This window comes from Copadichromis virginalis, linkage group LG8 (assembly GCF_057382275.1).
Source record: "Copadichromis virginalis isolate Kocher_CV1m ecotype Utaka linkage group LG8, C_Virginalis_male_GT1.1, whole genome shotgun sequence".
NCBI lineage: Eukaryota > Metazoa > Chordata > Actinopteri > Cichliformes > Cichlidae > Copadichromis > Copadichromis virginalis.
In genome coordinates, this window is record NC_140625.1 from 13,574,854 (window position 1) to 13,590,255 (window position 15,402).

At 40.0% G+C, this 15,402-nt stretch overlaps 1 protein-coding gene across 1 annotated transcript; it reads right to left on the minus strand.

Annotated features, from left to right (window-relative positions):
- Window positions 1-6,259: 6,259 nt before the first annotated feature.
- On the minus strand, window positions 6,260-13,832 carry LOC146702893 (G2/M phase-specific E3 ubiquitin-protein ligase-like). Its single transcript, XM_085465960.1, has 10 exons — window positions 13,317-13,832; window positions 12,929-13,082; window positions 12,657-12,729; window positions 12,068-12,410; window positions 11,489-11,584; window positions 10,651-10,961; window positions 9,342-9,523; window positions 8,767-8,936; window positions 7,987-8,201; window positions 6,260-7,476 (listed from the first exon to the last, which is right to left on the minus strand). Exons 1-9 carry the CDS (start codon window positions 13,361-13,363, stop codon window positions 8,057-8,059), a joined length of 1,521 nt encoding a protein of 506 aa, XP_085322086.1. The 5' UTR covers window positions 13,364-13,832; the 3' UTR covers window positions 6,260-7,476; window positions 7,987-8,056.
- Between the last annotated feature and the right edge of the window lie 1,570 nt (window positions 13,833-15,402).

Consider the following 15,402-nt stretch of genomic DNA (forward strand, 5'->3'; position numbering starts at 1 on the left):
TGATAGACTCCATGCGACGATGTGTTGCACTGCATGAGGCAAATGGTGGTCACACCAGATACTGACCGGTTCTGGGTCCCCAGACCCCCAATAGCGCAAAAAACTGCACATTCCAGGGTGGCCTTTTGTTGTGGGCAGTCTGAGGTACACCTGTGCACTACTCATGATGTCAGATCAGCATCCTGATGTGGCCACACCTGTGAGGTGGGATGGATTATCTCAATATAGCAGATGTGCCCACTACCACACATTTGGACTGATTTGTGACCACTGTTTGGGAGGGATGGTTATATTGTGTATCTGGAATGAATTTTAGGTCTCTACGTCCATCCCATGGGGAATGGGAGCAGAAACATATGTATATATATATATATGTGTGTGTATATATATATATATTCTTAGGCAACAAGTGCAACTTAGAGATGTCACTGACATGTCACTGGATAGCGTAGTGGTTAGACTACACGCCTTTGGAACAGAGGATCGCAAGTTCGATTCCTGCCTGGGGCGTCTGTATCCAGTAAGGGTCCTAAGGCTAGACCCCCTATGCTAAGCAAGCCTACCGCAGACATGAGCGAGACAGATAAATATGAAGGCATGCCGGCTCGGACGTCGCCCGGATCAACAAGGTCCGCGTCAGGTGTTGAGGAACCAGGGCACCCTGACGAAAAGTGGGCTACTGGAACAAGAAGGCATCGGTGGGCAAGGGACGAAAACAGGGCGTTGTTGGAATGCTACTACGCAAGTAACCCCGGCGGAAGGGGCTACATGAATAGGATGAGGGACCTATGGATTCTTCGATACCCAACATCCACAATGACGGCGAAACAACTAGTAGCTCAGTGTTCCAACATTCGAAAGAAGGGACTGCTCTCACAGCTAGAGATTGAAGAGGTACAACACAAATGCTACGGCAAGGAGGAGTCAGGACGCCAGGTCAGGTATCATCAGATATCATCAGATATCATCACCCCCACCCGAGATTGGGTACATAGCCCCAAGTGCGATAGGAGAAGGATCGTTGAGTGCGAGAGGAACTGACCTGAAAAATAGGATCATGGCTAAGCTTGAAACCTGGATCCCCCGTAGCCGGTTACCAAGATTACGTGAAGTACCCTCAGAAGGTCTGCTAGATGATGTTAATGCAGCACTACGGGCAATACCTACAACCACGATTACCGACACTAACAAGCTGATCTACAATACGGCATCAGTGAGATGCTTGGCTACAAGTTGAACAGCCACAAGGGGCAGTACCCTCCATGGAGAAGGAGGCTAGAGGGCAAGATCAAAGTAGCACGGAGGGAGGTTAGCCAACTAACGGAGTTGCAGAAAGGTGCGACAAATAAGGTGCCTAAGAAATACAGCAAGCTGTCCATACCTGAGGCCTTGGAAACTGCCAAGCAAAGACTCACAGCCTTGGCCAGCCGCTTGAGGAGGTACACCAGAGAGATAGAGGGCAGGAGAATAAACCAGCTGTTCTCCACAGAACCAGCAAAGGTGTACTCTCAGTGGCAAGGGAACAATAAGAGAACAGCACCACCAAGGCTGGAGACGGAGCAATACTGGAAGAGCATATGGGAGAAGGATGCAACCCATAACGGCAATGCTCAGTGGCTAGAGGATCTGAGGGCAGACCACAGCGACCTCCCTGAACAGGGTCCAGTAACCATCACAGTGGCAGATATCCAAGAAAGGGTCTCCAGTATGAAGAGTTGGACAGCACCAGGGCCCGACATGGTTCACGCCTACTGGCTGAAGAAGCTGACTGCACTCCACGAGCGTCTGGCAGCACAAATGAACCAGCTGCTAGTTAACGAAAGACACCCGGAATGGCTAACTGAAGGCCGGACGGTCCTGATCCCCAAGGACCCCAAGAAGGGACCGGTCCCCTCCAACTACCGACCAATAACCTGCCTCAGTACTACATGGAAGCTCCTGTCAGGCATCATATCGGCTAAGATGAACAGGCACATGGGTCAATACATGAGCGGGACACAGAAAGGAATTGGCAAGAATACCAGAGGTGCAAAACACCAGCTACTGGTAGACAGAACAATCAGCCGAGACTGCAAGACCAGACTGACCAACCTGTGCACTGCCTGGATTGATTACAAGAAGGCCTATGACTCAATGCCCCACAGCTGGATACTGGAATGCCTAGAATTGTACAAGATCAATGGGACCCTAAGAGCCTTCATCAGGAACTCAATGGGGATGTGGCGTACAACACTAGAGGCCAACTCCAAGCCCATAGCACAAGTCACCATCAAGTGCGGGATCTACCAAGGAGATGCTCTGTCCCCACTGCTGTTCTGCATAGGCCTGAACCCCCTCAGTGAGATCATTAACAAGACTGGCTACGGATACCGACTACGGAACGGAGCAGTTGTCAGCCACCTCCTGTACATGGATGACATCAAGCTGTATGCCAAGAGTGAACGAGACATCGATTCACTGATCCACACTACCAGGCTATACAGCAATGACATTGGAATGTCGTTCGGACTGGAGAAGTGTAGTCGGATGGTAACAAAGAGAGGGAAGGTAGTCAGAACTGAGGGGATTGAACTACCAGAAGGCAACATTGCAGACATAGAGGACAGTTACAAGTACCTGGGGATCCCGCAGGCAAATGGGAACCATGAAGAGGCCGCTAGAAAGGCTGCAACCACCAAGTACCTGCAGAGGGTCAGGCAAGTCCTGAGGAGTCAGCTGAATGGTAAGAACAAGATCCGGGCCATCAACACATACGCCCTGCCCGTGATCAGGTACCCTGCTGGGGTAATAAGCTGGCCAAAGGAGGAGATAGAAGCCACTGACATAAAGACAAGAAAGCTCCTGACCATGCATGGAGGGTTTCACCCCAAGTCCAGCACCCTGAGGCTGTACGCTAAGCGGAAGGAAGGGGGCCGGGGACTGGTGAGTGTCAGCACCACAGTCCAGGATGAGACAAGGAACATCCAAGAATACATTGGGAAGATGGCCCCAACTGACCGAGTGCTCAGTGAATACCTCAGGCAGCAGAAACCCAAGAAAGAGGAGGGAGACGAGGAACCATCATGGAAGGACAGGCCCCTGCACGGTATGTACCACCGGCAGATAGAGGAGGTGGCTGATATCCAGAAATCCTACCAGTGGCTGGACAAAGCTGGACTGAAAGACAGCACAGAGGCACTAATCATGGCAGCACAAGAACAAGCTCTGAGTACAAGATCCATAGAGGCTGGGGTCTATCACACCAGGCAAGACCCCAGGTGCAGGCTGTGTAAAGATGCCCCAGAGACAATCCAGCACATAACAGCAGGGTGCAAGATGCTAGCAGGCAAGGCATACATGGAACGTCATAACCAAGTGGCCGGCATAGTGTACAGGAACATCTGTGCCGAGTATAACCTAGAAGTCCCGAGGTCAAAATGGGAGATGCCCCCAAGGGTGGTGGAGAATGACCGAGCTAAGATCCTGTGGGACTTCCAGATACAGACGGACAAAATGGTGGTGGCTAACCAACCGGACATAGTGGTGGTAGACAAACAGAAGAAGACGGCCGTAGTGATCGATGTAGCGGTTCCGAATGACAGCAATATCAGGAAGAAGGAACACGAGAAGCTGGAGAAATACCAAGGGCTCAGAGAAGAGCTCGAGAGGATGTGGAGGGTGAAGGTAACGGTGGTCCCCGTGGTAATCGGAGCACTAGGTGCGGTGACTCCCAAGCTAGGCGAGTGGCTCCAGCAGATCCCGGGAAAAACATCGGAGATCTCTGTCCAGAAGAGCGCAGTCCTGGGAACAGCTAAGATACTGCGCAGGACCCTCAAGCTCCCAGGCCTCTGGTAGAGGACCCGAGCTTGAAGGATAAACCGCCCGCAGGGGCGTGCTGGGTGTTTTATATAACTTGAATATATAGAATGATCTTCTGAATATATAGAATGAAGCTTGAACATATAGAATGAAACTTGAATATATAGAATGAAACTTGAATATATAGAATGAAACTTGAATATATAGAATGTATGAACCTCATTTTTAGAGATGATGTGTTTCTGAATTCTCTGCCTTTACAAAATGGCATCAGCTGAACTATTTCAGTACTTTTTAGAGCTTGACAACTGTTTTGCGACAGCTGTTCAAACTGCAAATGGTAGAAATAATTTGGAATTTATACTACGTCACCTTGAAGAACACGTTTTCATTATTGCAACATTTCTAGTGCTCATGAATAATGTTCAACAAAACGTTTCTGGGAGAAGATTATGCACACTTCTTGAGGGAATTTATCAATCACTGATGGAGATGTCAACTGAGCTAACACTTCGAGCAGAAGCTGAAGCACATGTTATGGGCTCATTATATCATTCTACATCTCAAAGAGGAAGGCCAAGGTAAGTGATAAAAATGGAAACGAATTCATTCATAATGTGTATGGCACTTGAAAGAGTCAAGAGATGGCAAACAAGATAATGAATGCAAGAAATAAGAAAGAAGTTAACATATTTCTTCTTTTGTTTCTAACTCTTTTAGGTACAACATACCAGCTACTCAGCTGACTGACATGCGAGACTTGGGGTTTAGTTGGATGGCCATATCTCAAATGTTGTCAGTAAATGTTCGAACACTGTACAACCACAGGATACAACTAGGTTTAGTGGACTATGGAACTTTTAATAATACTTCAAATGTGGATCTTGATCATCTCATTACTGAGATTCTTACACATACCCCTGGCTCAGGAGAATCCTACATTAGTGGTAGTTTGAGAGGAAGAGGAATCAGAGTTCAGCGGTGGCGAGTGCGAGAACGTTTAAGAATAGTTGATCCAGTGGGAAGAGCTTTGAGAGGACGGAGAGCAATTCAGCGGAGGGTCTACAATGTCACTGTCCCAAATCAAGTGTGGTATGCCTTTTTTCACGTCTTAAATTTGATTAATGTTAATTATTACTTCCTGCATTGTAGTAATATAATATTTTGTTTGTGTTTTAATAAACAATGTTGTATAATGTCTGGGTTTAAAATATTGTTTATCTCCAGAAATAGGTTACATGACAGAAGTACAATGTCAAAGTCATAGACCTTTATTTTAATGTACATCTAGTGTCATAATAATAATATATTTCTTCTTATTCCAGGCATATTGACACAAACCATAAGTTAAATCCTTGGGGGTTTGTGTTTCATGGAGGAGTTGACGGCTACAGTCGCTGCATTACCTACATGAGATGCTGCACAGATAACAGAGCATCAACTGCTATGCAACTTTTCCAGAGTGCCGTTGATCTCTTTGGCCTCCCACAACGTGTCAGGGGTGATGCTGGCAGTGAGAATATTGATATTGCACGGTTTATGATTGAACATCGAGGGCCAAACAGAGGAAGCTTTATGGTTGGACGAAGTGTGCATAATCAAAGAATTGAAAGATTGTGGGGTGAACTAAACAGAGTTGTGTCAGCATACTTTAAAGACCTTTTCCTCTTTATGGAAAATGTTGGGATTTTAGATAGCACTGATCCATTTCATATTAGGGCTCTTCACCATGTATATCTTCCAAGAATTAACAGATCTGTGGATGAATTTGTAAATCAGTGGAACCATCACAGCTTAAGGACAATGGAAAATCACTCCCCGCTGCAGCTGTGGACTGTTGGAATGTTGCAACTTCCTCAGCATCACAGACCGCTCAGTCAAGTGCACTTCAGACGTCGTTCTTACCATCACCAGCAGTTGACGGCTGACTTGAGGCAGATCGACCCCTTGAGTGACGATGGAAATCATGGGATAGAAGTTTTTTTGACAGCATGCCGCATGCTTCAGTTAAGTTATTAGTAAATTTGTTTGTGTTAATTAAAAAATGTAATTGAGTGCCAGACACTAAAAATTGTGAAATATCATGATACTGAAAAGGGTCCAAGACTATTATTTAGGTAAAAGTAAGGTAAGATAAAAAGACTGGTTTTATCTTCATATTCACTTGTGCCATTTAAATCATAAAAGTAGACAAATAAAGTGTTTAGACTACACTTTTCTTTCATGACAAACCATACTTGTCACAGTACAAAATGTTACAGTATATGTTACATATGATTGTATGATGTACTAATGTATCTGTTAATAAACAGGAATTATGATTCATTCATTAAATAAAATGTTATACATTTTAAACTCTTTAAACTTTTTTTTAAAGACACAAATTACATAAAAAGTAGAAACACAGAACACTTTATTTGTGTATTTCCAGTACCCATAGGAAGGAAATAATATTCTGCACTAATAGGGCTGGTCTTAAAAAAACAAAATGAAAGAGGAAAAAAACAAACAAACAATCTACAATGGGCCTGTGTTATCAAGTAGTATAGTAAAATATGCAAACAAAATCCTTAAAACACTCCCTGCAAACCAGGTTATGTTTATTATCATTATTATTATTATTGTTTATAATACTTTGATAACATATAATAATTTGATAAGATTGTAATGTCATATAGTGTGATATAATGTTCATATTTCAACCTGTAACATAACCAGGTTTGACCTAACCAATGTCTGTCACATTTATAGACAACTTTGCTGCCAGTGTTGGAGATACTGTCTTTCTACCTTTTAGTATGTAGGGTTACTGTAATACTTTTCAAAACTTTACCAAAACCTAACAAAAACATTTTTTAAACCTGTGAGTTAAGCTAAAAGTTAAATGATATTAATACAAAGTTCTGTGTAAAGCATAAATGTTCAAATGGGACACTGAAATAAAGCTTAACTCATCTCATTTGAAAATTCACATCTGTGGAATAGTTGAACACAGGAAGCATTTGAGAAAACTTAATTCTATATAACAATGAGATTGTGGCATATTATTTTGCTCACTGCAGGGGTGCTAAATAATGTAATGTTACTATGGGTCATACCAGAGACAAAACATGCCATATAAGCAGGAAAACAAATTAACTACAATCAAAAAACAAAAAAATGCCTCACATGTATAAACTGAAACAAAATTATTCCATCCATTCTCTTCGGCTTATCAAATCCATGTCTGATTTGAAAGTAGTGTGCACTGCATGAACTGGTATTTAAGCTGTAATTTGAAAGACACACATGAAGCTTATTTAGGCTATACAGTCCTACTGCTGTCCAGGGTGTACTCTGATGCGGGGTTAACAACATTAACAAAAAACAAGAAAATAAAAAATGCATATGCAAAATAGAAAAAAATCCAAATCCTCATCATGTCACCAATCCTTAAGAAAACACATCATGCTCTTCCAAATCCTGGTGAATTCCGTATTGCAAAATCCATGTCTGATTTGAAAGTAGTGTAGACTGCATGAACTGGTATACGAAGGATATTTTCACAAGTATTGGCCACTGGAAATCTGCAGTTAGTGACGAACTCAAGGCTTGGCTTTGGAGAAAAACCCAGGGCTGGTATGCTGTCACATCCAGTGCAGAAAACAAGAATATCTTCCAAAGAGACATCATTTTCAACTATAAGATAGAAAAATACAAAATGATAATGAGATTCTGACTAAGACTACTGATGTACAGATACATTAAATTACCAAAAGATTAAATCAAAAGTGAAACATGTATATTTTTTTAAAAGTAAGCTGTAATTTGAAAGACACACATGAAGCTTATTTAGGCTATACAGTGAAACCACAATGTCAAAAAAATAAGTTAGTGGAGACCACAACATATTAAATGTACGTGGATGCAGCAATAGCCTGTTATTTGTACTCAGTATACAGGATTGGTAATAATTTATTTATTTAGTTATCCTCCTATTTATCCTGTTATTTATTTATCCTGTTAATACACTGAAGTCAAACTGAAATCACATTTGGATACAATGTTCTTTGTAAACCCAGCACTTGCATCAGTACTATCTATCTACCTTTTTTGTTATGGCATCTATGTCTGTAATTTCATGATGCTGCTGCACAAAAGTGAGAATTTTGATTTATGGTCAAACAATGTGCCAAGTAGTAAACTCACATTCTGCCTCCTGAAGATAGTCTTGCCAGAAAGCCAGGGTCCGGCACTCATCTTGAAATGCATTACTCCCTCATTCGGAGTGAATGATCTGGAATAGATTCTCCATATCAGTTGCTCTGAGAGTCATTCCAGCTTTCACGAAAAGGCACTTCATCTGAAAAGGGTATGTCTGTAGAGCATCTAGGACACCTAGAGACCTCAAGCCATCTCTGAACCTAGCCAAAATAAAACAAAATCAAATTGTATTTTATATTACTATTATTATATTTGTATTTGATGGGATTTGGAACCTGTATCATAACAAGAGGTTTTGAGGTTTTATCAAGAGACATTTCTGAACTAATTACATTTTACTTTCCTGTGGACTGCTGTATCAGAGGTGAAGAACATTTTTCCCCTTACAGGGCCAGACTGTCTTAGACACAGATAAAGAATGCCTATACATGGAACAACTGAGCTGAAATATGATACACAGGGACCTGTCATTAATTGGAGTAAAAGTGACAAATTTCTGTCAGTCTACAGTCAACCCAAATGCTACTCAATTTGAATCTATTTTTATTTACATATTTAAACACATGCCTACATCGGCACAGATACAACGTTTTATGTGAATTTTAATTTCATGAATGAAAGATATCTGTTTTGTTATGAACTGTACTAGAATGGAGCGCTACAGACCTGTACCACCCAAATAGGGTAATACCATTGTTTCACAACACAGTGACTTTAGTTTGACAGGCTTAATTTTTTACCATTACAGTATGTGTTTAGACATACCTTTCAAAAGGTGCACGGGTCCGTTGAAGGACATACCAGTGAGCCAGATCCAAAGCAGTTTCTTGTTTGTTTTGAAGTGTTATGCAAACATTGTGACCAGCAAGACTGATCAAGCTGGCTGCCTGTGCAACTGCATCTTGCAGCTGTAGATCATTCTCGGCCTGTATGATCTAAAAACAATATGAGGAAATTATAAAATGAATTATTTGACTCTACTATTTAGTAGAACATACAAAACTAATAGCTTCAGTGTTTAATTAGTACATTAACCCTATGAAACCCCATAACCGATCAGGAGGCTGAGGTATAAGTTATTAAGCTGGAAAACAAGTCCAATCATTCAATTCTGAAAACTGAAACTTGGAGTTTCTTGGGCAGTAACCAACAGAACCATAACCTGCCACACACATTTTTAGTTCTTCCTTCTTGTAGCCATTAAAATGTTCGATCTTTTACTAGAAAGGTGCAGGACTCGGGCAAGAAAAATTAGGAAAGTGTTAGTAAAAATGTTGGACAAGCAAAAAAAGACCTACCGGTACAATGAAATTGAAAGAACCAAAGGAAAATATGCTCACCGACTGCACTTGTGACCTTGTTTCCTCATCAGTAATATGATCAGTGCTGACTTTTACATTGTCTGGACCCTTTTGAAGACACTCATACAAGAGTTCAGACAAGAAACATGGACTCTGTCCCCCGTGGGCAATTGACATTGCCATGATCTGGCCAGCATAGTAGTATCCATTATCTTTCATTGCTGTTAACAAATAAAATAAAACATCATCTCAAAAGCTTGCATAATTATTTTTGTTACTGTGGCATTTTTTATAGTACAAGTTACCAAATGTTATTTCTGAAAAAAATATTGCCCATACAGTTGTACCCATAATAGTTTGGATAATGACAAAATCATCTTAATTTTGCTGTGCACCACCACCTTGGATTTTAATACCAAACAATCAAGATGATACTAAAGTGCAATTCCTTCGAGGTATTTTATTAAAAAATGGCACCAGCTGATTAGGAATTACAGTCAATTTTATACATTATCCACCATCTTTAAAGATGGTTGCTTTAGACAAGTGATTGAAAGCTAACACCATTTTATGTATTATTTTTAATACAAGGATTAAAATTCTTTACAATTCTTTACAGCCTTACAGTCAGATCAGGTAACTGAGCTGGCCTGTTATGCTTTGGGTTATTATCAATTTACACTGTCCAATCAATTTAGCATTTGCATTTGGCTGAATCTGAACAGATTGCCCTTTACACTTCACAAATCACCGGTGATATCATTGACAACAGTAGTGGCTTGGTTCTATGGCAGCTACTCATGCTCGTGTCATAACACTGCTTCCACTATGTGTGACTTAAGCTATTCTTTTCTTTACTATGCTTTTCTCCTTCCATCATTTTGGTTAATCTTGGTGTCATCTGTCCATATCTTCATAGTAGTATAGCATAGTTCTTTTAGATGTTTTCTGGCAAAGTCCTTCCAGTTATTTACTATTGCACCTTGTTGTAAAACATCTGTGTTTCCATTCATAAGTGCATCTCTTGATTGTTGAATTACACCATATCAGTCATTTGAATAATTACTTTTGAGAAATGAGAGAGCATGTATAAAAATGTCCAGAATTTCTAAATATGTAGTACTGTTTCAAACCTTTCAACTAAAGCAGACAATCTTCCCTTCAGTCAATCTAGGTTTAATTTTTTAAAATCCTCTGTGGTGGTACAAAAATTCTGTCATTGCCAAAAAAATGTGTTTAGTTAACTGTATGAGATACTAAACTCGTACATGTAATCACAAACCAATTGATGTGTAATGTATTGATGTAAAATAAATCAAATGGCAACAATTAATTAAATCATAAGTACCTTTAGAATTGCACGTAAGAACTTTAGCATTGGGTGGACCTTCAAAGATGCCAAGTTTGTCCTTGACTTCACAGAGGCAAAGTCGGAAGAACTCCCGAGTAGGTCCTCCATTGTCAACAGCACCCTCAGATATTCCATAGTCATCAGTAAACTTCACATCTATTTTTTTCTCTGGTGAAAAATTGGATCTGCCCATGGCTCTGGATGCTCCATCCCACACATTTCGCCTTATGATGTTGAAGCGTACAGTGCTGTCATTATTTACTCTAGTAACAATCTGCTCCAAGATTCTCTCTAAGCTCTGGACGTCACTGAAACATACACACACACAAAAAAAAAAAACCAGTAAAGAAATATACTAGTCTCAATGGCAATAACCCACCAACAGAATAATGATGTACCATCCTTAAGACTGTAATTGATATTTAACAAAAAAGAGATACAAATCAAGAATGTTTGTGATAATGGAAAAAAGATTAAGTTTAAGTTAAATTAAGTTTACATTTTTATCTTGTCATAAATACACTAGTATTTATAAATAGTATAAATACACTATATAAATACAAGCAGAACAAGAAAAACAACAAGATCCAACACTGACAACCAACCTCCATTCAAAAAAGTAAAAATAAACCAAAACATATATCAAGTAAAATATAAGTAATCTGATAGCCTTGGTAATCTTCAAATGACAACAGAAATCGCACGTTGCAGTTTGTAGTTTGCTTATTCAAACTGATCCAAAACTAGACAGTAGGTGACTCCTTTTCCGCAACAAACATAAAATAATGGTTAATATGTTGACCTTTCAACATGTAAAAGTTTGTGTTGTACTGACCTTTCACTTGCACTTGAGTCTAAAGACCTTGAAATGGCTTCTTGGAGGTCGGGGTCATCTGACAGGTATTCTTCCTCAAACAGGCCAAGATATGTACTGCAAAGCCAGAATGTTTTGTAAATTATTTAGTTAAATTACATATAAATGATGTTGACATAATTACATTATCACAATACATAGATTGGCCTCAGCATTATTAAAGTTGTGTGGGATCATCTTGACAGAGAACAGAACAAAAAGCCTGGAAAACTATTCCTGAACCATGCTTAAAGAAATTCAATAAAAAGAAGACATCACCATCAAGAAAGCTTGGTTAAGAGAGTTCAAGCTATGTTGAAGACTAAAGTAGCTCATATCACATTTTGAATTTTAAGCTCATTAAAATTCTACAAGTTTTTTTCTACTCTAATATACTGCGCTTCCATGTCTGTTTCTGGACAGAATGTTGTAGACTTCAGTAAATCACTGCGCTTCTTTCCTATTTTTCCAGCAAAATACAAAGAAAGCAGGGGTGGCTCATGACTTTTGCACAATATAGCTCAAAAGATTAAAAGATACAAACATGTACAAAACACATACCTGTAGGATGTGCTGGATAAACTTGGCTGGGTAGGTCCATTGGACACACTGGAGGTGTTACTAGAGAAGACACGTGTGTCACCAGTAACACTGGCAGAAGAACCCGCTGATAAGCCAGGTGTGTTGTAACTGACAAAGGCAGATGTTCCACTGGAGTAAGGCTCATCCTCATCAGTAGCAACGACAGCAGGATTGGTGGACATTGTGAGGGTGTCAGCAGAGATGGAAGATTCAACAGTACAAACATCTTGGGTTGCAACGCACCAGATGACCTCATCATCAACAGACATGGACTGTGCGTTAACAATGGGAATGGCTGAGGGAACTTCTTTAGAAATTTCAACTGTGAGAACACAAAGAACAGGAGTTTAACTTTTGAATAACATCTAATCACATTTATAGCTTTTGCTTTTCATGTATTTAGGGGTACATTTCTTCCTGCTCAAAATATTAAACTAAATTTAAATATGATTTTAACAAAGACTTGACACTTAACTAAAGACACAATGGCTGAGATGACTAAGTAACAGACACTGAACCAACTTAATTTACAGTTTATTTGGAGCGACTTTTAGATAGGAATATTTACCGCATTTGTCAGAATTCAACGTTTCTGTGAAATCCTGCCTGCTTGTATGGCTACTCTCTCCATCAGAATATGTCTGTAAATTAAAACAGAGAATACATTTCATTATACTGACAACAAAATGTCATAATAAATATTAGTAATATGTTTATGTATTATGTATTAAAACATAATACAAGTGACAATGTTTAAGGGAGTTTAAAATCCATCTTTGCCTTTTTCACTCTCATTTTATGAACATACATACATTTGCTGAAATGATCAGGATTACTTACTGATTCATTGTCCTCACATAAGATGACCTTGTCAGGTCTGACATAAATTGACTTCTGATGAAACAGTTTTTTCACAAGGTCTCCATTCAAAGTCTGTTTGGAAGTGAGTGATGGCTCAACTAGTTTGGTGTGGCATGCCAGCAAAATCTGTAGCCTAGGGGAGGAAGAAAACATAGTATATATGAAATTTTTGTTATGGCTAACAGACTACAATACAATACAATACATTAAAAGGCTTAATTTTTGTTAACTCTAAAAGATATCAATCCAGTCATCCGATCGGTGCTCCCAGATCCTTTTTGGAAATACCCAAAGTTGACCTTTAATAGTATAATAATCTAAGTAACAAAAAATATTTTTTTTTTATAAAAAAGGATCTAATGCTTACCTGCATCCTTCAAGAACTGGCTGGAAGGCAGTCCTTATTGCCTGCATTACTTTGTCTGAGTCCCAGTCACAGCTAAACTCCAGTGCAGATTTTATATGTCCATTTTCAAAAAGCCAAGCTTTTTTGTTACGCCTTGGCACATGTGTAGTTAGATGGTCTGGCAAGAGAATCACTTCTTTGGTGAAAGACTGAGCCACAGAATGTGACCTGCTTAGCTGTGCTGGAAACCTAATGGAGATAAAGGCAAATTAAACATTTCTGCATGTATATACTCACTGGTATTTTTGTTTACTTAGCTTCGTCGAGCAATTGAAACCTACGGGCTATTACTAACCTTCCACTAGTAATTTCAGTGCATTTAGTTCTGTTCTTACCTCTTCTGCCTTGGGCCCTTTCGAGTAAAAGGTTCACACTGCAGGTCTTAATGCTCAATTCCGATTTTTTGATCAAATCCGATTTTTTTGTCTGCTCGTTCACACTACAAATAAAATGCGACAGCAAACGCGCTCTAGTGTGAACGCTAGTGATGTGCGGATCGATCCTGAAATATCGATTCCTCCGATACCAATCATTTATGTTCTAGAATCGATTCTCACATTAAAATATCGATATTTTAGTAATTTAGAGTAAATTTGTAGTTTATCATTAACAGGAACACAGTGGAAAGAAACTATAACATTCGGATTGCCTACATTCAAAGGAACTACTTCCTCTTCCGCCTTTCATAGTCATGTGCGAAATACGGCTGTATAAATGTCTCGCAGCCCCTTGGCGTGCGCACTCACAACAATGGCTGAGCGTAATTGTGCGGATGTATTTTACCTCCACAAACAGCTGAGCCGTGGTTTGCAATAAATGTGGCAAAAAAAGTGAGGTGTTGTGGCCATACTTGCCAACCTTGAGACCTCAGAATTAGGGAGACATTCAAAAGGGCTGTTTGGGCGGATAAATATATTTTACAGGGTTTATTTATCGGATAAAATACGTTAAATGTCACCGTTATTATTGGCCGGCCCGGAAACAGCGGGGGTGTCCAAATTCAGAGGCTGCTTCCACCTGAGGACCGGCCTTCGCGGTCTAAAGAAAGCCGGGTAGTACGTCACGAGCTCCCTCGGTGGAGTGAAACTCTGCCGTCTGCTCCTTGCTGTCTAAAATATAACCGGACACTGACGTAAACTCTTCTGTTTAATCAGTTTTCTGTTTGACGTTTATTCAGCTGTGTGAAAACCCCGGAGGAACCCTCCCGAGGGAATAATAAAGTTTAATTTAATTTAATCTAATCTAATAACTTTAATCTCAGCCAAACCGATTTACTCACGAACAAATAAAACACTGAAAAAGCCAAACAAGAACATTTTTAAGTTATCAAAGTGACTTGTATATCATGTTTAACCCGAGTGGTGAAAGACCGCGGGGGTTTGAAGACGATGTGTCGGTCGGCTCAGATATTTGAAGTTTACACAGCTACATTCTCACCTGAAAATATGTTAAAAGTTTTTTTGCGACCCAGAAAGAGAAATAAGAGTGATATTAAAACTAAGTCGCTGCCGTCATTGTTGGAAACTGGAATTGGCTGGGCCGCGCTATGAATTCTGCGATATGGTTTTTCAACTTTGTTGTCCGGGTGGAAAATCTGGAGAAAGGTGGGATTCTCCCGGAAAAATCGGGAGGGTTGGCATGTATGGTTGTGGCAACATCACTAACCTTGTCAAACACCTCAGAGTAAATCATATCACAAAATATGACGAGCGTATGTTGAGGCGAACTGAAGAGGAGGAGAGGGACAGGTGCTGCTAGGGTGAGAGTCTCTCACGGAGTCCTTTAGTCCTCCAGGCAGGCAAGGTGTTCAAATAGCACACAACTTTAGTTTTTTTATTTCTATATGATGAACTCTGCATTATTAAGTGATAAGAAGAAGGTATTCTGATGTCCTGTAATCATTATGACGCTATAATTTGAGATACAATAAATAAAATCCGTTTTGTACAAAGTATCGGTATCGGATCAGTATCGTCGATACCACCCTGAATATTACTTGGTATCGGATCGGAAAGGAAATCAGTGGTATCGCACATCACTAGTGAAC

Bases quoted from the DNA above. Each gene is read 5' to 3' on its own strand.
- LOC146702893 (XM_085465960.1), bottom strand. From the start codon at position 13,363: ATGCAGGCAATAAGGACTGCCTTCCAGCCAGTTCTTGAAGGATGCAG. The intron at 12,730-12,928 runs GTAAGTAATCCT...TTTAATTTACAG, and splicing joins TATGTGAGGACAATGAATCA to ACATATTCTGATGGAGAGAG. The intron at 9,524-10,650 runs GTACTTATGATT...ATTTGTTAACAG, and splicing joins TCTTACGTGCAATTCTAAAG to CAATGAAAGATAATGGATAC.